A 22,565-nucleotide genomic window follows, 5' to 3' on the forward strand; every position below is an offset into this window, starting at 1 on the left:
AGTGCTAGGCAAAATTGGAATGTTCTTATACGTTTCACTGAAAGGCGAGCTTTGAATGATACCGAATCTAGGATTAAACCTATCAAAGAGATTGCGTGGGAATCAAAACGCTGTTTACTGTGTTTTTTCTGAAACCTAGCGATGCCAGGTGTTCCAATAGTAGCTGACTGTGTTCTAAGACCTCTTGTCTCGATTGTGTGCACAACAGACAATTATCTATCTACAGTTGAAGTCGGAAGTTTACATACATTTAGAATGGAGTCATTAAAACTCATTTTTCAACCATTCCATAAATTTCTTGTTAACAAACTATAGTTTTGGCAAGTCGGTTAGGACATCTACTTTGTGCATGACACAAGTAATTTTTTCAACAATTGTTTACAGACAGATTATTTCACTTATAATTCACTGTATCACAATTCCAGTGGGTCAGAAGTTTACATACACTAAGTTGATTGTGCCTTTAAACAGCTTGGAAAATTCCAGATTGTCATGGATTTAGAAGCTTCTGATTGACTCAGGAAGGAGACGCCTTCTGTCTCCTAGAGATGAACGTACTTTGGTGCGAAAAGTGCAAATCAAACCCAGAACAACAGCAAAGGAGCTTGTGAAGATGCTGGAGGAAACAGGTACAAAAGTATCTATATCCACAGTAAAACAAGTCCTATATCGACATAACCTGAAAGGCCGCTCAGCAAGGAAGAAGCCACTACTCCAAAACCGCCATAAAAAGCCAGACTACGGTTTGCGACTGCACATAGGGACAAAGATTGTACTTTTTGGAGAAATGTCCTCTGGTCTGATGAAACAAAAATGTAACTGTTTGGCCATAATGACCATCGTTATGTTTGGAGGGAAACACGGGGGTGGCAGCATCTGTCACGTTCCTGACCTATTTCTGTTAGTTTATGTGTGTTAGTTGGTCAGGACGTGAGGTTGGGTGGGCATTCTATGTTTTCTGTTTCTGTGTTGGTTTTTGGGTTGCCTGGTATGGCTCTTAATTAGAGGCAGGTGTTTGGCGTTCCTCTAATTAAGAGTCATATTTAGGTAGGCGTTGTCACAGTGTTCGTTGTGGGTGATTGTCTTCCGTGTCTGTGTCTGTGTCTGTGTCTGTACACCACGCGGGACTGTTTACGGTTTGTTCGGTTTGTGTAGCCTATGTTCCTATTCGTGCGTTTTTCTTGTTTTATGTAAGTACGTCGTCTAGGTCTGTCTACACCGTTTGTTGTTTTTGTTAGTTTAATCAAAGTTCGTGTTTCGTTAATAAAATATGTCTTTTCACTTCGCTGCGCCTTGGTTCCCTCAATACTCCTCCTCTTCAGATGAAGAGGAGGAGGACTGCCGTTACAGCATCATGTTGTGGGGGTACTTTGCTGCAGGAGGGACTGGTGCACTTCACATAATAGATGCCATCATGAGAAAGGAAAATTATGTGGATATATTGAAGCAACATCTCAAGACATCAGTCAGGAAGTTAAAGCTTGGTCGCAAACGGGTCTTCCAAATGGACAATGACCCCAATCATACTTCCAAAGTTGACTTAAGGACAACAAAGTCAAGATGGCTTAAGGACAACAAAGTCAAGGTATTGGAGTGGCCATCACAAAGCCCTGACCTCAATCCTAAAGAAAATTTGTGGGCAGAACTGAAAAAGCTTGTGCGAACAAGGAGGCCTACAAAACTGACTCAGTTACACTAGCTCTGTCAGGAGGAATGGGCCAAAATTCACCCAACTTATTGTGGGAAGCTACCCGAAATGTTTGACCCAAGTTAAACAATTTAAAAGCAATGCTACCAAATACTAATTGAGTGTATGTAAACTTCTGACCCACTGGGAATGTGATGAAAGAAATAAAAGCTGAAATAAATCATTCTCTCTAATATTATTCTGACATTTCACATTCTTAAAATAAAGTGGTGATCCTAACTGACCTAAGACAGGGAATTTTTACTTGGATTAAATGTCAGGAATTGTGAAACTGAGTTTAAATGTATTTGGCTTCCGACTTCAACTTTACATCATCAGCCAAATGCCCCTCTCTCTGAGTGGGGCTATGGCTGCCTCGGTACACTTCGTAAAGACATGAGGTGACAGTGAGAGTCCGAAAGGGAGTCCCAGAAAAGCGAATCTGAGAAATTTCTTGTGAGGAGGGTATATTGAGATGTGAAAGTAAGCGTCCTTCAGGTCGACGAATACGAACCAATCGCCTGGTCGCACAGAACGTAGCAGAGCAGTGTGTGTCAACATTCTGAACGTGTACTTTCTCATGTGCCTGTTCAGAACACGTAGATCTAGGATCGGGCGTATGCCGCCCCCCTTTTTTTGAACCTGGAAATATCTTGAGTAAAAACCGCAGTGGCTTTGCTCGGGAGGAACAATTCTCATTGCCCTTTTCCCTATTAGCGATGTGATTTCCTCCCGGAGTACACACGATGATTCCTGAGAACACACGCTGATTCCTGAGTGTATATGATTCCATTGAATTGAGGCGGGGTGATAGCGAATTCTAGTCTGTATCCCCTGTCTATCGTGCCCTGTACCCAGTTTGACACTGCGCATGCCAACCAGTTCTCTCTCCGCTCCACGAGAGGGCTGACCGGGCTTCACCCCATAGATGGTGCAGCACTGCGTATGTCCAGCTGGTTCGTAGCGGGAGAGCGCTTATGTTGCCTATCACCACAGAAGGAGTGGTAGCTTCCTCCTGTGGCGTTATAGGGAGGCATCCTGTTTGTTTTTGATTTTGTGAGAAACAACATGTCTGACTGCGCCCTTGGCCTGTAGCCTGGTTGCGCAAGTGTTCCATTTTTTTTATGTGAACTGACATTGAGGAGTGTTTGTTAGACAAGAGGGGGGCCTTGTAGGAGCATCCACCTGAACATCGTCTCTTCTCCTCTTTGGGCTGTACTCTGTGATCACCGACTTGGACCCGGTACGCCTGAAAGAATACTGAGGTGCCTGGGAACTTGCACCCTGGAACAAACTCAGGATTGTGGAGGAGATAAAACTGCGCTTGGGGGAGGCCGTTCTCGCCTCTTTGGCGATGGGGACATCGCTAGGCTAGACACCGTGGATAGACCTGGTCGCGAAAGCGGTGAGGGCTCTCAGCACCGCCTCCATGCTCTCGGCATACCAGGCTGAGCTACAGGAGGAGCTAGCGGTCACACTGGACCCGGTTCTGTGGGATGAGATCTGTATTGCCACAGACCTCAACCTGCGTCTACTTAAAGCCTCTGTCCAGGCGTCAGGAAGAGTGATGGGGCTCATGATATCCCAAGAGAGGGCTTGATGGCTCAATCTATCCACGGTCTACAGACACCGAGTGGTGTCTGTAGACCTTCTCTGTCACAGTGGACTGGAAGCGCTCATGCTTGGTTGGTAAGGTAGGGCCAGTCGAGGTCATGGAGGACTTCTGGCTGGGGTGTAGATGGGAAGCCACCAGGGGTTTGATGGCGGGCATGTGGGCGAGCCCAATCCCCGCCATGTCAACATAGTCCAACACCGACCCACATTGAACAGGGTTCTTGGAGGAGAAAGGTGTACTCCAGGTACGGGTAACCTCCTCCAGGCATTCTGGGAAGACTAGTAGTAATTGCCTGGCTGCCAGTTTGGCTTTGGGTAGCCTCTTACCCTCTTAGCGAGACATGGTTTTCTCTGCTACTGCATTGGGCCAGGGAATCACCAGTTTATTTGCAGCGTTTGCACACATCCGCCTGGCGAGCGAGTTGTAAGACCATGTCTGTGTACAGTTTAGCTAGTTCTGGAAAATAGTAAGCTTTCTGATGAAAAGCGAGAGGAGGTGTTTGAATGACTCAGAGACGCTGCGTTGGACCTTTTATAGGGTAGGAGGGACACCCTCCCCGACGCACACGTCTCGACGTTCAGCCAATCATGGCTGGCGTAGTGTAATAAAGGCTTCAGACGAATACGCTGTATCCCATAAGTGAAATACAGAAACGAATACTTGAAAGAGAACTGTTAAATAACACAAGTCATTCCCTTCTCTCTCCATCTCTGTGTGTAGTGTCTGGCTGCAGGCTCCATCATCATGAACAGGGAGATAGAGAGCATGGCCATGAGGCCTCTAGCCAAGGACCTGACCCATAGTCTGGAGGAAGTCCGAAACATCACGAGAGACCAGGCCCTCAGAGACCTCAACTTCTACACCGACCGCATGAGGGACGCACTACGCCACTTCGACAGCCTCTTTGCTGAGTTTGAGCTCAGGTAGCTATAGGACATCAACATCTTTAGCTTTTGGACATCATCAACAACAACATATTTGACTGTATTTACGTATTTTTTTTACACAATTCCCTCGATCTCCTCTTCTGTCAGCTATGTGTCAGCCATGGTGCCTGTGAAGTCTCCGAAAGAATACTATGTTCAGCAGGAGGTGATTGTGCTCTTCTGTGAGACTGTGGATAGGTGAGTTGTATGGGGAGGAACAGAGGAATAGAGACGAGTGATGTCACAGGAGATACAGGGTTTAGTACATTTTTTAAATGGTTGGCCAATATTATTTCACATCCTCTCATCTTTGTTGTTTTTGTTTCAGGGCGCTCAAGCTGGGCTATCTCAGCCAAGACATGATCGATGACTATGAACCCGCTCTGATGTTTACAATCCCCAGACTAGCCATTGTGTGGTAAGTGTTTTCTCCTGTCTCCATCTTCCTCTTCTTCCTAGAACTCTCTGATACTACTAACATTTTATAATCCCCCTGTCTCTCCCTCAGTGGTCTGGTGGTGTACGGTGAAGGTCCACTCAACCTGGATAGGAAACCAGAGGACATGTCTGAGCTCCTCCGGCCTTTTCGCACTTTACTGAAGAAGATCAGGTACCGTTAAGAGGATACACATATAGATTGTCCTCTGTATTTAATCATAGAAAATAGCTCTGTCATTCACAACAATCTTTTGAACATCAGTCTCAAGAACCTGGGCAAACAATCTAAAGGTCATGGGCCACTACCATCCTCATTGAGTGATCATTTTAGGCTGGTAAATATGTTGTTAAGGTTGTGTTATTCCCATAGGGATCTGCTGCAGACCCTGTCAGAGGAGGAGTTGTTGACGCTGGAGCGGAGCCTTTGTATCTCTCAGGACGGGGAGTTCCCCTTGGTCCCCGAGTGCCCCCCCACACCCACCCCAACCCCCACTATCGCCCCAGACCTCCCTTCATCCAGCAGCCCCACCAGCGACACTGGTGAGGAGGGGAGCGAGGAGGAGAGAATGCAGCAACAGGAGGTGCTGTCTCTGTGCACCTCCCACATCCAGGAGGAGGAGGACAGGGAGTGGGAGGAGGTGAAGCGGGCGAAGGAGCAGGGTTCTCTGTGTGAGGAGGTGGAGGAGGCAGACCTGGCCTGCTCCATGCAATATGATGAGGAGGAGATCGAACAGCTCAACATGATGGTGTACCGTGTGGGGGATGAGATGTCCACGCTGCTGTCCCCTCCCAGCCAGGGCCAGTCCCCGGCCCACCACCCCAACAGAGGGGGCTCCAGCGGGGGCTCCAGCACCGAAGCCTCCCCCCTCCGGTTCCTGGTGGGCCGGGGAAGGACAGGTCTCTACCATGAGGAGGAGGACAGAGTCTTCTTCATGGAGGACCTGGACGCAGGAGGGGACATTGTGACCAGCAGCCGTTTGACCTCGCCTTCCAAAGCCCCTCAGCCCTCCTTGCCTCAGCCCCGCAGACCTGGCCCCCTGACAGACTCAACCAGGAATGGCTGGTCCACTGATGCTCAGTCAGATCCGTCCCAGCAGCCCCAAAACCTGCCCCCACAGTGCCCAAACACCAAGCGACCAGCCCCCACCCCCGGCCTGGAGCACTTGCCCTACACTAACGGCTGGGAGGTGGGCCTGGAGGGAGGCGAGACTGCTGAAGTCATTGCACACCGTATGGGAGGGATGAAGCTCTCGGCCACGGTCATCTTCAACCCCGGCTCCCCCAGCCTGACTGAGCTGGCTGTGGACAAGCTGCTCCTGCCCCGCCCCCCCTCCTCCTCAGCTACAGAGCCCTGCGGCCCCCTGGTGGCCACCCACTGCCTGCTCAACTCCTGTGTCTGCTGCGGCAGCTGTGAAGACGGCCATGATGACGCCCTCACCATGGACAACACAGGGCTGGGGATGGACCTGGGGTTGGACAAACACTGCAAGCCCCATCCGCCACACAGCTCTGTCATCCAGTCCTCTGCCTGTCGCCTGGCCTCCTCAGGACACAACTTACATAGGAAGGGGGACTCCCCCCCCCAACTGACGCCCCCCTCCTCCCGCTGCTCCTTAGAGCCTCCTCCAGGGGAGGAGGAAGGGGACCAGCGCTGTGACAAGTGCCTGGTGGTGGTGGCCCCGGGATCTCAGCAGGGCCTGGGCCAGGACAGCAGCCCCAGTGGAGTAAGGGGAGCCCCAGAGCCCTGTGTCCACCAGTGGAGGACAGTGAGGAGGCCTCAGGCCAGCGGGGGAAGGGACAGGACGGGAACCAGAGAGACAGACGGGGAGTCCAAGGAAGAGAGCAGGAAGAACACTAGGTATGAGCATATGTACTAGAGGTGTGTGTTTGGGTGATGTATTATCAGCGCTCCCCTTCACAGCAGGTAGGCCTCAACAACAGTCATTTACATATCAGTGGAAAGCAAATTTCCTCCACGTCTCTCTGGCTAATTGAACCCAGATCTTGTCATCCACTTGTTGTTTTATGTTCTAGTTGTAATTGCACTTGGCTTTATGTTACTTTTGTGCCTATCATAATGTTCACAGATCCCGTTTTATGTTGCCCATATGTTATCGGTTTATTATTTTATTTAATGATTTATTCCCAGTTCTTTTCAGGACTCTCCTCTCAGCTCAGTCTCCAGTAGTGACTGTGAGAGTGTGTCTGTCACCACATGTAGTCTGTCCAGCAGTGCTTACACAGCCAGGTAACCACTGGCCGTGTGTGTCTTTCTGTTTTGTACATCCCCATGTTACAGCGTATGTTATTACTATAACCCTTGCTCATCTCTATTTCACTCACTTTGAGATTGAAATCAACCAAAACCCCTATAGTACGATGCATATTCAAGTACAGTACACAATATGCTGGTGAACAGTCTTTCTGTGTTTATAAGAATGACAATATGACAGTACCTCCTCTCTCCCTCCATCCTCCCTCTCTCTTCACTGGATCTCTCTCTCCCGTTCTCACTCTCTCTCTTGCACGTGCGCTTCCCCTCTCTCCTCCAGCCCTGTCAGCAGTCTAACCACGAGCTCAGGGACGTCAGAGGATCTGGACCACCATGAGATCCAGCTGGCCCTGCAGGCTGCTAAGATGGCCGCCAGGAACAAGATCCGCTCGCGCTTCCACAGCAGCAGTGACCTCATCCACCGCCTCTTCGTCTGCATATCGGGTATGACACACTCTCTCGCTCTCTCTCTGAGGGTATGACTATCTGTCCAAGGATATTACTCTCCAAGGGTATAGCTGTGGTTTGATGGGGTAAATCAGTCTGTTTCTCATGTTTTTCTTTCTTTTTACTCTGAAAGACAATGAAATCATGCTTTTGTTGCTTAACCAGTATGCACTCCTCTTCACTCCACCCCATAGTGCTTCTCTATTTATGACAAATGTTTTGCTGCTAGTCTTACAAGAAGCTAAAATGACTATGTAGGCTGATGACTACACATCAGCACCTACAGGCAGTGAGCTCACTGAGACTCTTAGCAAGGAGTTACAGTCAGTGAGCTCACTGAGACTCTTAGCAAGGAGTTAGTCAGTAAGCTCACTGAGACTCTTAGCAAGGAGTTACAGTCAGTGAGCTCACTGAGACTCTTAGCAAGGAGTTACAGTCAGTGAGCTCACTGAGACTCTTAGCAAGGAGTTACAGTCAGTGAGCTCACTGAGACTCTTAGCAAGGAGTTACAGTCAGTGAGCTCACTGAGACTCTTAGCAAGGAGTTACAGGCAGTGAGCTCACTGAGACTCTTAGCAAGGAGTTACAGGCAGTGAGCTCACTGAGACTCTTAGCAAGGAGTTACAGTCAGTGAGCTCACTGAGACTCTTAGCAAGGAGTTACAGGCAGTGAGCTCACTGAGACTCTTAGCAAGGAGTTACAGTCAGTGAGCTCACTGAGACTCTTAGCAAGGAGTTACAGGCAGTGAGCTCACTGAGACTCTTAGCAAGGAGTTACAGTCAGTGAGCTCACTGAGACTCTTAGCAAGGAGTTACAGTCAGTGAGCTCACTGAGACTCTTAGCAAGGAGTTACAGTCAGTGTCAGAATGGGTCAAGACCAAATAACTGGTCTTAAATACATCTAAAACTTTCTTCTTAGACCTTAACCTCAACTGGAGTTTGACATAAAGGGTGTGAACATTGAACAAGTTGAAGAAGTTGGAGTCCTAGGAGTAACATTGGATAGTCAGTTATCATGGTCAAGTCATATTGACAAAGTTGCTGTGATGATGGGGAGAGGTAGGTCTGTTATAAAAATATGTTCTGTGTTTTTGACACACAGATCAACTAATTGTTCAGGCTCTGATCTTGTCTCATCTTGATTACTGTACGGTAATATGGTCAGGTGCAGCAAAGAAAGACCTTGTAAAACTGCAGCGGGCTCAAAACAAAGCAGCACGCCTTGCCCTTAACTGCACACAAAGAACAAACTTCAACAACATGCATGATCGTTTTTCATGGTTGAGGAGAAATTGACTACTACTATTGACTAGGAAACGTGTGTGTTCGATTTTTTTTATTTCACCTTTATTTAACTAGGTAGGCTAGTTGAGAACAAGTTCTCATTTACAACTGTGACCTGGCCAAGATAAAGCAAAGCAGTGTGACACAGACAACAACACAGAGTTACACATGGAGTAAACAATAAACAAGCCAATAACACAATAAACAAGTCAATGACACAGTAGAAAAAAGAAAGTCTATATACAGTGTGTGCAAAAGGCATGAGGAGGTAGGCAATAAATAGGCCATAGGAGCGAATAATTACGATTTAGCAGATTAACACTGGAGTGATAAATGAGCAAATGATGATGTGCAGGTAGAGATACTGGTGTGCAAAAGAGCAGAAAAGTAAACAAAATAAAAACAGTATGGGGATGAGGTAGGTAGATTGGGTGGGCTATTTACAGATGGACTATGTACAGCTGCAGCGATCGGCTCAGATAGTTGATGTTTAAAGTTGGTGAGGGAAATGAAAGTCTCCAACTTCAGCGATTTTTGCAATTCGTTACAGTCACTGGCAGCAGAGAACTGGAAGGAAAGGCGGCCAAATGAGGTGTTGGCTTTGGGGATGATCAGTGAGATATACCTGCTGGAACGTGTGCTACGGGTGGGTGTTGTTATTGTGAACTGAGATAAGGCGGAGCTTTACCTAGCATAGACTTATAGATGACCTGGAGCCAGTGGGTCTGCGACGAATATGTAGCGAGGGCCAGCCGACTAGAGCATACAGGTCGCAGTGGTGGGTGGTATAACGTGATTTGGTAACAAAACGGATAGCACTGTGATAGACTACATCCAGTTTGCTGAGTAGAGTATTGGAAGCTATTTTGTAGATGACATTGCCGAAGTCGAGGATTGGTAGGATAGTCAGTTTTACTAGGGGAAGTTTGGCGGCGTGAGTGAAGGAGGCTTTGTTTGCGAAATAGAAAGCCAATTCTAGATTTGATTTTGGATTGGAGATGTTTAATATGAGTCTGGAAGGAGAGTTTAGTCTAGCCAGACACCTAGGTATTTATAGTTGTACACATATTCTAGGTCGGAACCGTCCAGGGTGGTTATGCTAGTCGGGGGTGCGGGCAGCGAACGGTTGAAAAGCATGCATTTGGTTTTACTAGCGTTTAAGAGCAGTTGGAGGCCACGGAAGGAGTGTTGTTTGGCATTGAAGCTCGTTTGGAGGTTAGTTAGCACAGTGTCCAAGGAAGGGCCAGAAGTATACAGAATGGTGTCGTCTGCGTAGAGGTGGATCAGGGAATCTCCTGCAGCAAGAGCGACATCATTGATATATACAGAGAAAAGAGTCGGCCCGAGAATGTAACCCTGTGGTACCCCTATAGAGACTGCCAGAGGTCCGGACAACATGCCCTCTGATTTGACACACTGAACTCTGTCTGCAAAGTAGTTGGTGCCCCAGGCGAGGCAGTCATTAGAAAAACCAAGGCTGTTGAGTCTGCCGATAAGAATACGGTAATTGACAGAGTCGAAAGCCTTGGCCAGGTCGATGAAGACCGTTGCACACAGTACTGTCTTTTATCGATGGCGATTATGATATCGTTTAGTACCTTGAGCGTGGCTGAGGTGCACCCGTGACCGGCTCGGAAGCCGGATTGCACAGCGGAGAAGGTACGGTGGGATTCGAAATGGTCAGTGATCTGTTTATTAACTTGGCTTTCGAAGACTTTAGATAGGCAGGGCAGGATGGATATAGGTCTGTAACAGTTTGGGTCTAGGGTGCAGCTTTCAAATCTTTAGGGATCGCGGACGATACGAAAGAGAGGTTGACATTTTTCGATTATCATGGATTTATCAGTTGTGACCGTGTTACCTAGCCTCAGTGCAGTGGGCAGCTGAGAGGAGGTGCTCTTGTTCTCCATGGACTTCACAGTGTCCCAAAACTTTTTGGGGTTAGAGCTACAGGATGCGCATTTCTGCTTGAAAAAGCTAGCCTTTGCTTTCCTGACTGACTGTGTGTATTGGTTCCTGACTTCCCTGAACAGTTGCATATCGTGGGGACTATTCGATGCTAGTGCAGTCCGCCACAGGATGTTTTTGTGCTGGTTAAGGGCAGTCAGGTCTGGAGTGAACCAAGGGCTATATCTGTTCTTAGTTCTGCATTTTTTGAACGGAGCATGCTTGTCTAATATGGTGAGGAAGTAACTTTTAAAGAATGACCAGGCATCCTCGACTGACGGGATGAGATCGATATCCTTCCAGGATACCCGGGCCAGGTCGATTAGAAAAGCCTGCGCGCAGAAGTGTTTTAGGGAGCGTTTGACAGTGATGAGGGGTGGTCGTTTGACCGCGGACCCATAGCGGATACAGGCAATGAGGCAGTGATCGCTCAGATCCTGATTAAAAACAGTGGAGGTGTATTTGGAGGGCAAGTTGGTCAGGATAATGTCTATGAGGGTTCCCATGTTTACGGATTTAGGGTTGTACCTGGTGGGTTCCTTGATCATTTGTGTTAGATTGAGGGCATCTAGCTTAGATTGTAGGACTGCCGGGGTGTTAAGCATATCCCAGTTTAGGTCACCTAACAGAACGAACTCTGAAGCTAGATGGGGGGCGATCAATTCACAAATGGTGTCCAGGGCACAGCTGGGAGCTGAGGGGGGTTGATAGCAGGCGGCAACAGTGAAAGACTTATTTCTGGAGAGGTTAATTTTTAAAATTAGAAGTTCAAACTGTTTGGGTATAGACCTGGAAAGTATGACAGAAATGCCTAAACACTTGTATAATCTATTTCCATACACTTCAAACAGACATCCATACTCCACCAGACACACCACTATGGGTTTCTTCACGGTACCCAAACCCATAGGCGGAAATCCCAGGGGGGACGGGGGGGACACGACCCCCCCATCTTGGGAAAAATATGATTTGTCCCCCCCAATATATCACTGTAAACATAACTATGTAATTTCAATAATATTAATAATACGCAATGAAAGCACTTGTGCTGATTATAGACACTTAATAGCGCATTTAAATTTCAAAAGATTGCGACCCCCCCCCGCCCTTTGCCTCACAATGGTTTGATCCACTGCCAGTTCTTTAGCTGGCAAGGTAATAGAGAGTTCGTATCTACTGTCCGAAAGGCACATGTACGTAACTGACGCGAGGTTAATCAAGTCAATCCATAGCAGGTCCATAGCAATGTTATTTATTTATTTTTATGTTGGCAGGGTTCACACACTAGGGGAATTTGCAGAGCTAGCGCGCAAACTAAAGCAAACATTAACTATCAAGCTAGCTAGTACCTATTCCATTTATGTGGCGTCGTCAAAGATGGAATCTTTGCTATCGTCAGTTTATTCCAAGATCAGCATGCAGCTGTAGTGCTTCGACGTCCCTGTGATAAGGTTAGCAATAAACTGAAGTCCAAACTGAACAGAACAGAACTACACTCTCTTCTACCATTGTCTTAAATATATATAATGGTCTCGTTGCAAAAGATAAATTGTCGCTAGTGAACTTTTTTTATTTTATTTTATTTCACCTTTATTTAACCAGGTAGCAAAGATTATAGCAAACACACAAACGGAATTGGTGCTCGCTAGCTTTACAAATTCAGCTATTGTTGGAAGCCAGCCAATATGAAACAAACTATTTAAATTACAAAAGGTTGCAGCATGTGTTGTGTAAATGTGTGTGTGTGCAGCTAGGCCAGCCAGCCAGCCAGCCAGGTAGAAAAATGGCAGAAAAAAGTAAGAAGACGGACATCAGAGTATTTGTCAGTACACCAAAACGCATAGTAAGAACTCTAGTATCCTAATATCTCAAAGACTAGTTGATAAAATGTTCATAAGAAAGAAGTTAAATGCTAATGGAAATGTTTCACAATGATGTCATTAGGCAGAGCAGGCAACAGATGGCACACAGACAGCAGAGTTGGGGACAGATATGCAGGGACAGATTGGCAGACAGGGAGTCTCAGGTAAGTTTGTTGAGTCTTTGTTTGGCAACATTATGAAAGGTTCTCAATTTTTTTGACTTGTAAAATAGGGACATAATTGGAAAATGCCATGGATACCCCCACTCTCAACTTAAACTGGTGACTAAACTAAGATTTGTTTACGGCAATGGTATTGCTGTTGTGATTAATTGTGTAGTTTTGGGTACCGGTAGTTAGGAGTACGGCAAACACCTTATTTATTTTCTAGGAGACAGACTGAGTCAGTTAGGGTGGTGAAAGGGAAAGAGCCAGGGAGAGAGACTTCAGAGGACAGTGTCACAGCCACGGCAGGACCAAGTGTCACCCTTGTTGCCAGCAGCACCAGTATAGGGGACAGTGGCACAGCATTGTCCAGTTACCACAGTGATGGCACAAAACCATATCAGCCACACCCACAATTTATAGAACCGCGAACTCTTGCCAACAGAGTGTTGACGTTTCAAGAGAGATGGTTTCGCGATTTGCCCTGGCTACATTATAATCCATCAATAAAAGAAGTGTTGTGTTTTCACTGTAGCCAAGGGTTTTCAAGCCAGCCATCTTTTGGCCAAAGAGCTGATGCTGCCTTCATTAGTGCAGGATTTAGGAACTGGAGAAAAGGCATTGAAAAATTCACAGCACATCAAAATTGCCAAACCCACCGCCACTTTGTAATTGTAACAGCACACCAGCTAAATCCAATCAGTGTCCAGTTATGTCCAGCGCGTGGGGTAAACTGCAGGATGACGCAAGGCATTGCTTGATGAAAATTGTTAGTTCGGTGCGGCATGTAGTAAGACAGGGACAAGCCTTTAGAGGCCACACGGATGACAGTGGGAATTTATACCAGATTTTGAAACTTAGGGCAGAAGAGGATGATCCCATTTTACTGAAGTGGTTAACAGAGCGTACCACAATGTACACAGGCCCAAAAGCACAGAATGAAATTCTGAACATCATGGCCAATAGTCATTCGAGGCATTGCAGCTGAGATTAGGTCTCTTCCGATTGTACAATTTTCATTAATTGTTGATGGTACTCAAGATGTCTCTGGTGCTGAACAGGAGAATGTCTGTCTGCGTTATGTTGACCATGACCTTGTCCCTCACAAGGAGTTTATTGGGCTATACAGGGTGTCGGAGACAACAGGCGAGGGCATTGCGAAAGTGCCAACTGATGTGTTGTTGAGGAAACCCGCAAACATATGCTCGGTTCTTTTGTTCAGTAGTGTGTATAGCAGTGGTTCTCAACCTTTTTGGGGTACTGGAACCCCTGCATATTTTGAGGCAAGGCAGGCAAGGTTTTGAGCGGTCCTCAGGGACCTCCACCCCCTCTATATTATATGTAAACTTACTGGAAACCTTGTGGTACTGACTACATTCATTACACTTTTTTATTTCACGGACCCCTTGCAATTAGTCCATGGACCCCTGTTTGAGAACCCATGGTGTAATTGATAGTTGTTCTTTTGTTTAGTAGTTTTCAGTACACTTACAAATGATTTATTTCATGTTATTTTATTTAAAATTGCATACTTTGTGCGACATACTTGTCCATAGCTGCTGTTTGAAGAGTTGAGACACTGAAGGATATTTTGTTTGATTTATTTGGGTTTTTCATTTAAGTAGTTATTTTGCTTTTAGAACTGTACTTATTTTAAGCTTTTTGTTCTTGCAAAGATATTGTAGACTCAGGCCAGGTGCACATATTTAATGACTATATAAATGTATCAGAAAAAGTCAAATTAAAAGGTCAATTCAATACGGAGACCAACTTTGTGATGGTTCTCAATGGAGATTCTTTTAGATGTGATCACACCATGTTCATTGTATTTATGAAAACTACACCCATACAGTGTACAGTACCATTGTCACCTACTGACCTTTCTTGATATTGCTGGTTGTAAGTACGAATACCTGCATACATACTGGACTGGTAAGGAGCACTGCTATAACTATTATTAGTAGTAGAATTATAATGATTTAAACATTTGAACAAGTTGGGAAAACCCTTCAGTTAACTACTGTACCTATCAATTATCCAGTTGTAGGAATTATGGTTCCTCAATATACATTTAACAACGTATGCTATGTGTTACAGCACTACTTTTGGTGTCCCCCTCAGGAATTGCTCTTGAGAAAATTTAATGTAATTGTCCCCTCCAAGGTTGATCTCAGATTTTCGCCCCTGCCCAAACCGAAAACAGATTGAATGCCTGACTCAGTTATGTATAGAGCCATGCCAAAACATCTTGTATCACATCCTCTCCTCTCTCTATAGATCTAATTTAACTGTATATAATTTAACTGTGAATGCACCAATTTGTAAGTCGCTCTGGATAAGAGCGTCTGCTAAATGACTTAAATGTAATGTAAATGTATATGAATAGTGTGTAAATAGTATTTTTTTTGTCCCTTGGTGTCTTTCCAATATATAGTACTTTGTAATGAATTTGTGCGTTTTATGTGGACCACGGGAAGAGTAGCTGCTGCATGTGCAGTAGCTAATAGGGATCCTAATAAACTAAACTCCAAAGGTTTTACACTGTGTTCCACAATACATTAGCCTACTGGGCTTTGCTCTTATCACATTACATTTACATTTAAGTCATTTAGCAGACGCTCTTATCCAGAGCGACTTACAAGTACATACATTCATACTTTTTTTGTACTGGCCCCCCGTGGGAATCGAACCCACAACCCTGGCGTTGCAAGCGCCATGCTCTACCAACTGAGCTACACGGGACTATCACATGTACCACATTTGCACCACAGTTTTTTTTGCATCTCACTGGTTCCTCTTGACCCCCAGGTGTTGCTGACCAACTGCAGACAAACTACGCGGCTGACCTTCGAAGCATTCTGAAGACACTGTTTGAAGTCATGGCTACCTCTGAACAGGGGGACAATGACAAGCAGAAAGGTGGGAATCTTTATATTGACTTGCAGTAATGCCAAGGATCTTAGTGTACTTCTCCCAGTATGTTATTCTGTAATGTACTGTATACTGACAGAATGACCATGGTTATGACACAGCTGTGCTCTGTGTGGTTCAGCAGGTCCAGGGCTGCGCAGCGCCATGCTGGAGGACTGTGCTCTCTGTCAGGAGACCATCTCTTCCTCTGAGCTGGCAGCCAAGGCCCGGGAGGAACAGTTCGAAGGTCAGCACCTCCCCTTTCTCCTCAAAAATCACATACACACATATGCATGCATGCACAGTGACGCATGAATAAACAAGCACCACTATTAATGTGCCTATGCTTTTCACCTGTAGATCCCCCAGACTGGGTTCCTGATGAGGAATGTGACTCCTGCATCACCTGTAAGGCCCCCTTCACCGTCATCCGCAGAAAGCACCACTGTAGGAGCTGTGGCAAGGTAACACAAAACACCTGCACAGATCTCTTTAAGTATTGTACTACGTAAAATAAATGGTAAACAATCAAATATACCTTGTTTGTTTTACGTCTCATTTCAGATCTTCTGCTCTCGCTGCTCCTCCCACTCAGCCCCGTTACCGCGATACGGCCAGGTGAAGTCCGTTAGGGTGTGTACACACTGCTACATGTTCCACGTCACACCATTCTACAGCGACAAGACTGGCATCTGACCCCTGCTGTACCAACAGACTCCCCCACCTCCCTGCCCCCTGCCTCTACAGAAGCATATCCAGGGGATATGAGGCTATATTCAAAGTAAATCCCCAACTGCACAGAGCGACCTTAACGATCAACTTCATCACACTGTACGGCAAGGCAAGGCTTTGAAATAGGAGGACATGGATGAGAGCGCAGAGAGATGAAATAAGGTCTTATGTGAAGGCACATAAACTATGATTATACCCTTTCTGTTATTTTTGAGATGCTACTGCTGCCTGAAAGGGACCTACGGCGCCTGATGCTATGCTGTCCTCCTTCTCTGACTCACTGATGCCTGTCTGTGGAGGCAGAGGAAGAAGAAAGAAAACAACCGACTGGAAATAGGGTTTTGTACTGGCATGTTGCAAGGCTACTCTGGACAGGTCCAGTGCTTTAGGAACAGCTTCTGGGGCTGTTTGAAGCTGAAAAGAGAGAGAAAGCCTTTGGAACATTTTTGTTTTATTGCTTGTGTATAAAAAAGGCCTTCTGACATCCTGTCCTATGCTTTAGTGGGCTTCCCACACTTGTGCCAGAGCTCTCTCAGGGCTCCGATGTTCATTTAAAGAATGTAAGTCATAATAAACATGTAAATTAAGGATAATTATGTTGATAGTGATAATAATCTCCGCACCACTGATCTCGTTTGTTTGGCCAAAATGGCTCTAAAGGTTTTAATTTTAGTTTGTCATGTAATTCCTGATGCTGTAATGATGAGGAGGGGAAAGCAATCCTCACCAGGCTACCTATCAGCGAAGCAAAAAAATAAGAGATTTACTCCTAGAATGGTTTAGGTATAGATTCCTCCCACGGAAATGTGTGGAGTTTTCAGCAGTGCTTTAAACGGCAATGAATGTGTTATATCGTTTAAAGACATGGGATTTTGATTTTAGCTACAGTGTCTCAAAGAACACTTAAGTTGTCTGGCCTTTTAATAACAATGTGGGCAGTGGCCATTGCTCTTTCAGTCATAACATGTCATGTTTTTAATGATTTATCTTGTTCCCTACTCACCCCAACCTTAACCTGTGTAACTCCTCGACCTCTTGAGATTGATGTGGTCACATCAGTCACTCTCTCAGGCATTGGATGCCCTCTAGTGGAGAGAGACTGTAACCTCCTACCACACATCATCAGCACCAAGATTATCTGTGATTGTTAGAATCATGGAGTGCATATCACATACTAGTTAGAGGTTCATGAGGCTTGTCTCCCATCAGTTGGTTAAGGCCGCAATGTTGTTTTTTTCCCTTCTGTGTATATTGTTGCAAAGCACATTTATCTTAAGTAATATTTTAACTCCCAGTGGTGGCATTGATCAAATCAAATCAAAGTTTATTTGTCACGTGCGCCGAATACAACAGGTGTAGACCTTACAGTGAAATGCTTACTTACCTTTTTTGCACTATTGGTTAGAGCTTGTGTTAGGTGAACAATGGTCAAGTAGCACTGATAGCACACTTATCTAGACAGGTGTCACTAGAACAGAGACACAACTCTCCTACTACACCAAGAAGGTCATTGGTGTACATTCTCATTATCTTGGTTACATACCAGCTGCTGTTGCAGAAACATATGTGATCTGTAGTAAAATCAGTTAGAATATGTTACAAATATAGTCTTATACCATTAAGTTGTTAAACATGTTTTGTTACATCCTAACCTGGTTATATACATCGTCTCCATACCTCTGTGCATAATGTGGTACTGTTCCCAGTTGATAACCACTTCCTCTACTGTTACATCATCATATTCCTGCTCCCTCCTCTAGTCATCTCTGATGCAGAGGGAACGCTTCGCCATCTGGGTTACAATGGAGAATGAGTTGGAGTGGATGTGGATAGAGGAATGGCCAATCTGACATAACTGTCTCAAACAACCATGGCTTTTTACACTTCAAGGCCGCACCAGTTATATCAAATCTGCGCTGTTTTATAAGCTAATTCTCAGGCTCCATCTTGTCTAGACCACTCACTACTTCTACGAGTTTTATTTTTACTGAGGAAATTATAGAACATTTTAAGAGATTGTCATTTTAATTTTTATAAAGAACAGAAGGAAATTATGTAAATGTATAAATCTATTACTCGTTTTTCTGTATAAAGGAATGATGCAGTAATTCAATGACTGGACATCCTATTACGTCAGAGCTTGTTCTTATTTTGTAAAGGTTAGCTACATTTCAATAGTAAGAGCTATGTGGAACATTGGGAAAATGAAATAATATGATTTAAATGTCATGAAAATTAAATGACTTCCTCTTTGAATAAGTGTTTATCGTCATTTCTGTCTTGTACTACTATACATGTCATTGTTATTCTCTCAGGCAGGTGTGACATTTGTCAACTCGTCATTGATACATCCGGTCTTGGCACTTGAGTGTAGACACCTTCAAGCACAACATGATCCAAAAGGATTTCATGTCATTGGAACATGCCTCTTGTGACGTTCTGATGGCAGATGCATCCCAGTCCCACTGGGTGGCAGCACCTATTCATTTGATCCCTAATTGGCTGATATCTGACTGATAGTATGCAGTTGTTTAGTATTTATTAGGATCCTTACTTCCTGGGGTCGAAACAAGGTTTCTTCAGTATGTTATCCATACATTAACACAACTCACCCCTAACAATTCAAATGTTTCCTTTTCATAATTCATTTTAATAAATTGATGTTGTGGGCGTTGCTGAAAGTCTACTCTGTTCTGTTCTTCTGGCGTTAGGAGAAAATTGCCTCAATGCTGATCTGAGGTCAGTGTTGTATTTTTCCTCCGAATGGTCAAGGTCAGGAATTAGGGAGGGAAACCTTATCCTAGATCTGTTACAGGGGTGACGTTCACCCCAACCCCTGATTGTCAGCCACTGCAATTGTTTTAAATTACTGTGGATTATTTTGACAACTTTAAATTGAGGCATATACAATTACATATTTGACTCGTGTAGGGGCTATTGGATCGTGATAGTGAGAAATAAAGAGTTAATTTTGATAGTTACCCAGTCCTTATATGTGATTGGTCCAAAATTGAGAGCTGGGATTAGACAGCTCTCTGCACTGCTAAATCTCGTAGTCGATGAAGTAGAGTCTACTGTAAATACAGATTGGATACAGATTTAAAACGATCTAACATTTCCAGTTTGTCGAGAAGTTAATTCAGCATTTTAATGGATACCCATGTGTGATAAATGTACGCATTTGATTGTATGCTTTGTCTGATTTACAGTTTTTCCAAATAGCCGATCTATGCTGAATGGATATACAGTCATGGAGCGATCATTAATTATAGTGGTGGTAAGAAAGCTTCGATGAAATCGGCCACTGTCAATAAATAAATGGAGACTGCGAGGACTTCTATGAGAATGGGTAACACGTGTTCTATAAAGAGGCTGATACGAGGTTGACTTCATTCACTGGAAACTTCAGGTATGTCATTAATAAAAAACATTGTTGTGCAAAATATACAGGGCATATGACCTTTTTCACACGATTAAATGGTTGGCAATAGTTCATAGAAATATTATTTATTTAATTTACTATAAAAGACATGATTGGCTGTTATCTATTGGTTGCTTACCTATATAGTTATATGGATATAATTACTATTCAATTAATTTGCCATGATGTGTAATTTTTAGATATGGTAAAATTTTATATACAGTAATTAATGAATGCAAATGGTGACAATTATACAATATAATACAGTGTTTCAGATAAGAAATATTCATTTTTACTTGTAGTATTTTTTTAAACATAAGGGGCAGTCTATGAGGGCAGCATAACTTTAATGAGTGTGCGCCATATTGACCACAGATACAGAGCCTTCAGAAAGTATTCCTACCCCTTGACTTATTCCACATTTTGTTTCTCCAGCCTGAGTTCAAAATGGGTTAAATAGATTTTTCTCTCTCACCCATCTACACACAATACCCCATAATGACAAAGTGACCATTTTTTGGTTGTTGACATTTTAGCTAATTTATTGAAAATGAAATACAGAGCTATCTCATTTATGTAAGTATTCACACCCTTAAGTCAATACATGTTAAAATCACCTTTGGCAGCAATTACAGCGGTTAGTTTTTCTGGGCAAATCTCTAAGAGCTTTGCACACCTGGATTGTACAAAAATGTGCACATTATTCTTTAAAAAAATATTCAAGCTCTGTCAAGTTCGTTGTTAATCATTGCTAGACAGCCATTTTCAAGTCTTGCCATAGATTTTCAACATTCAATGTCGTCTTGGTAAGCAACTCCAGTGTCTATTTGGCCTTGTATGTTAAGTTATTGCCATGCTGAAAGGGGAATTTGTCTCCCAATGTCTGTTTGGAAAGCAGACTGAACCAGGTTTTCCTCTAGGGTTTTGCCTGTGCTTAGCACTATTCCGTTTCGTTTTATCCTTAAACAAAAGTCCCTAGTCAATGCCGATGACAAGCATACCAATAACATGATTCAGCCACCACCATGCTTGATAATATGAAGAGTGGTACTCAGTGATGTGTTGTGTTGGATTTGCCACAAACATAATGCTTTGTATTCAGGGCATAAAGTACATTTCTTTGACAAATTTTTTGCAGTTTTACTTTAGTACCTTATTGCAAACAAGATGAATGTTTTGGAATATTTTTTATTCTGTACATGTAACGCTTGCCGTCTGGAGAAGGAGAGGAGGACCAAGGTGCAGCGTGGTAAGTGGTCATATTTTTTAATAAAATACGAAACACTTGACAAACAACAAAAACGACAAACGAACAGTCCTGAAAGGTGAAACAAAACACTAAACAGGAAACAACCACCCACAAACAAAAGTGGGAAAACAGGGTACCTAAATATGGCTCCCAATCAGAGACAACGATAGACAGCTGCCTCTGATTGGGAACCACACCAGACCAAACACACAGAAACAGAAAACCTAGACCTACAACATAGAATACCCAGACATAGAATACCCACCCACATCACACCCTGAAATAGAAACATATAAAGCAATCTACAGTCAGGGCGTGACAGTACCCCCCCCCCCCCAAAGGTGCGGACTCCTGAACCTGAACCAATAGGGGAGGGTCTGGGTGGGCATTTCACCACGTGGCGGCTTTGGTACGGGACGTAGACCCCGCTCCACCTTAGTCTTGGCCCACTTAGGTGGCGCCTCTGGTGCGGGGACCCTTACCGCCGACCCCGGACCGGGGACACTCGCAGCGGGCCCCGGACAGGAGGGAGACTCTGGCTGCTCCGTACAGGAGGGAGACTCTGGCTGCTCCGGACAGGAGGGAGACTCTGGCTGCTCCTGACTGAAGCCCGTCGCTGGAGGCTCCGGACTAGAGGGCGTCGCTGGAGGCTCCGGACTAGAGGGTTGCTCCTGTTGCCGCTTGACACGCCGCTTGGTCCGAGGCGCTTGGACCGAGTCGCTGGAGGCTCCGGACTAGAGGGCGTCGCTGGAGGCTCCGGACTAGAGGGTGTCGCTGGAGGCTCCGGACTAGAGGGTTGCTCCTGTTGCCGCTTGACACGCCGCTTGGTCCGATTCTGGTGGGTAGTTCTGTCACGATCGTCTATGGGTGAGAGAGAGGACCAAGGCGCAGCGTGTGCAAAATACATCTTTTTTATTTTAGAGAAGGGAAAAACACGCAACGAACACTATTACAAAACAAAACAAAACAACAAACGATCGTGAAGCTAAAGACGTAAGTGCAAACACAAGCTACAAACGTACAACATAGACAACTACCCACAAAAGCCTACTGCCTATGGCTGCCTTAAATATGGCTCCCAATCAGAGACAATGAATGACAGCTGTCTCTGATTGAGAACCAATCCAGGCAGCCATAGACATAACTAGACAACTATACTCTACTCTGCCCCATACAAATACAACACCCTTAGACACTACAAAACACATACATTCCCCATGTCACACCCTGACCTAACTAAAAAACATAAAGAAAACAAAGAATACTAAGGCCAGGGCGTGACAGTACACCCCCCCCCCCCCCCAAAGGTGCGGACTCCGACCGCACAACCTGAAAAAGGGGAGGGTACGGGGTGGGCCCCATCATGGCGGCGGCTCGGGTGCGGGACGTGGCCCCCACTCCACCATTGTCAATACCCGCTTTGGTAGCCTCCTCCAAATGGCCACCCTCCAAATGAACCCCACCGGACTAAGGGGCAGCACCGGACTAAGGGGCAACACCGGAATGAGGGGCAACTCCGGACTGATGGGCAGCTCCGAACTGAGGGGCAGCTCCGGACTGAGGGGCAGCTCCGGACTGAGGGGCAGCACTGGACTGGCTGGCGGATCCTGGC

The 22,565-nt window shown here is 45.1% G+C and overlaps 2 protein-coding genes across 6 annotated transcripts in view; both read left to right on the forward strand.

Annotated features, from left to right (window-relative positions):
* Positions 1–18,542, forward strand: part of LOC129812955 (lateral signaling target protein 2 homolog) — an 81,001-nt gene extending 62,459 nt beyond the window's left edge. The window contains exons 4-14 of one of the 3 annotated variants that reach the window (XM_055864975.1): positions 4,023–4,225; positions 4,337–4,426; positions 4,557–4,646; positions 4,737–4,838; positions 5,037–6,524; positions 6,816–6,914; positions 7,219–7,382; positions 15,450–15,560; positions 15,697–15,798; positions 15,912–16,015; positions 16,116–18,542. In XM_055864975.1, the coding sequence (XP_055720950.1) occupies positions 4,023–4,225; positions 4,337–4,426; positions 4,557–4,646; positions 4,737–4,838; positions 5,037–6,524; positions 6,816–6,914; positions 7,219–7,382; positions 15,450–15,560; positions 15,697–15,798; positions 15,912–16,015; positions 16,116–16,247 (2,685 nt within the window). In that variant the 3' untranslated portion in view covers positions 16,248–18,542. Of the gene's footprint in view, positions 1–4,022; positions 4,226–4,336; positions 4,427–4,556; positions 4,647–4,736; positions 4,839–5,036; positions 6,525–6,815; positions 6,915–7,218; positions 7,383–15,449; positions 15,561–15,693; positions 15,799–15,911; positions 16,016–16,115 lie in introns of all 3 variants that reach the window. The other 2 variants (XM_055864974.1, XM_055864976.1) reach the window with 2 other exon arrangements.
* A 765-nt stretch (positions 18,543–19,307) lies between these two features.
* Positions 19,308–22,565, forward strand: part of kif15 (kinesin family member 15) — an 89,950-nt gene continuing 86,692 nt past the window's right edge. The window contains exons 1-2 of one of the 3 annotated variants that reach the window (XM_055864980.1): positions 19,308–19,692; positions 20,926–20,953. Coding sequence is in view for 1 of the 3 variants with exons in the window: in XM_055864977.1 (XP_055720952.1) it covers positions 20,872–20,953 (82 nt within the window). In the remaining 2 variants the exon portion in view is untranslated. Of the gene's footprint in view, positions 20,954–22,565 lie in introns of all 3 variants that reach the window. The other 2 variants (XM_055864977.1, XM_055864978.1) reach the window with 2 other exon arrangements.

Source organism: Salvelinus fontinalis, chromosome 16 (genome assembly GCF_029448725.1).
Source record: "Salvelinus fontinalis isolate EN_2023a chromosome 16, ASM2944872v1, whole genome shotgun sequence".
In the NCBI taxonomy this organism is placed as follows: Eukaryota; Metazoa; Chordata; class Actinopteri; order Salmoniformes; family Salmonidae; genus Salvelinus; species Salvelinus fontinalis.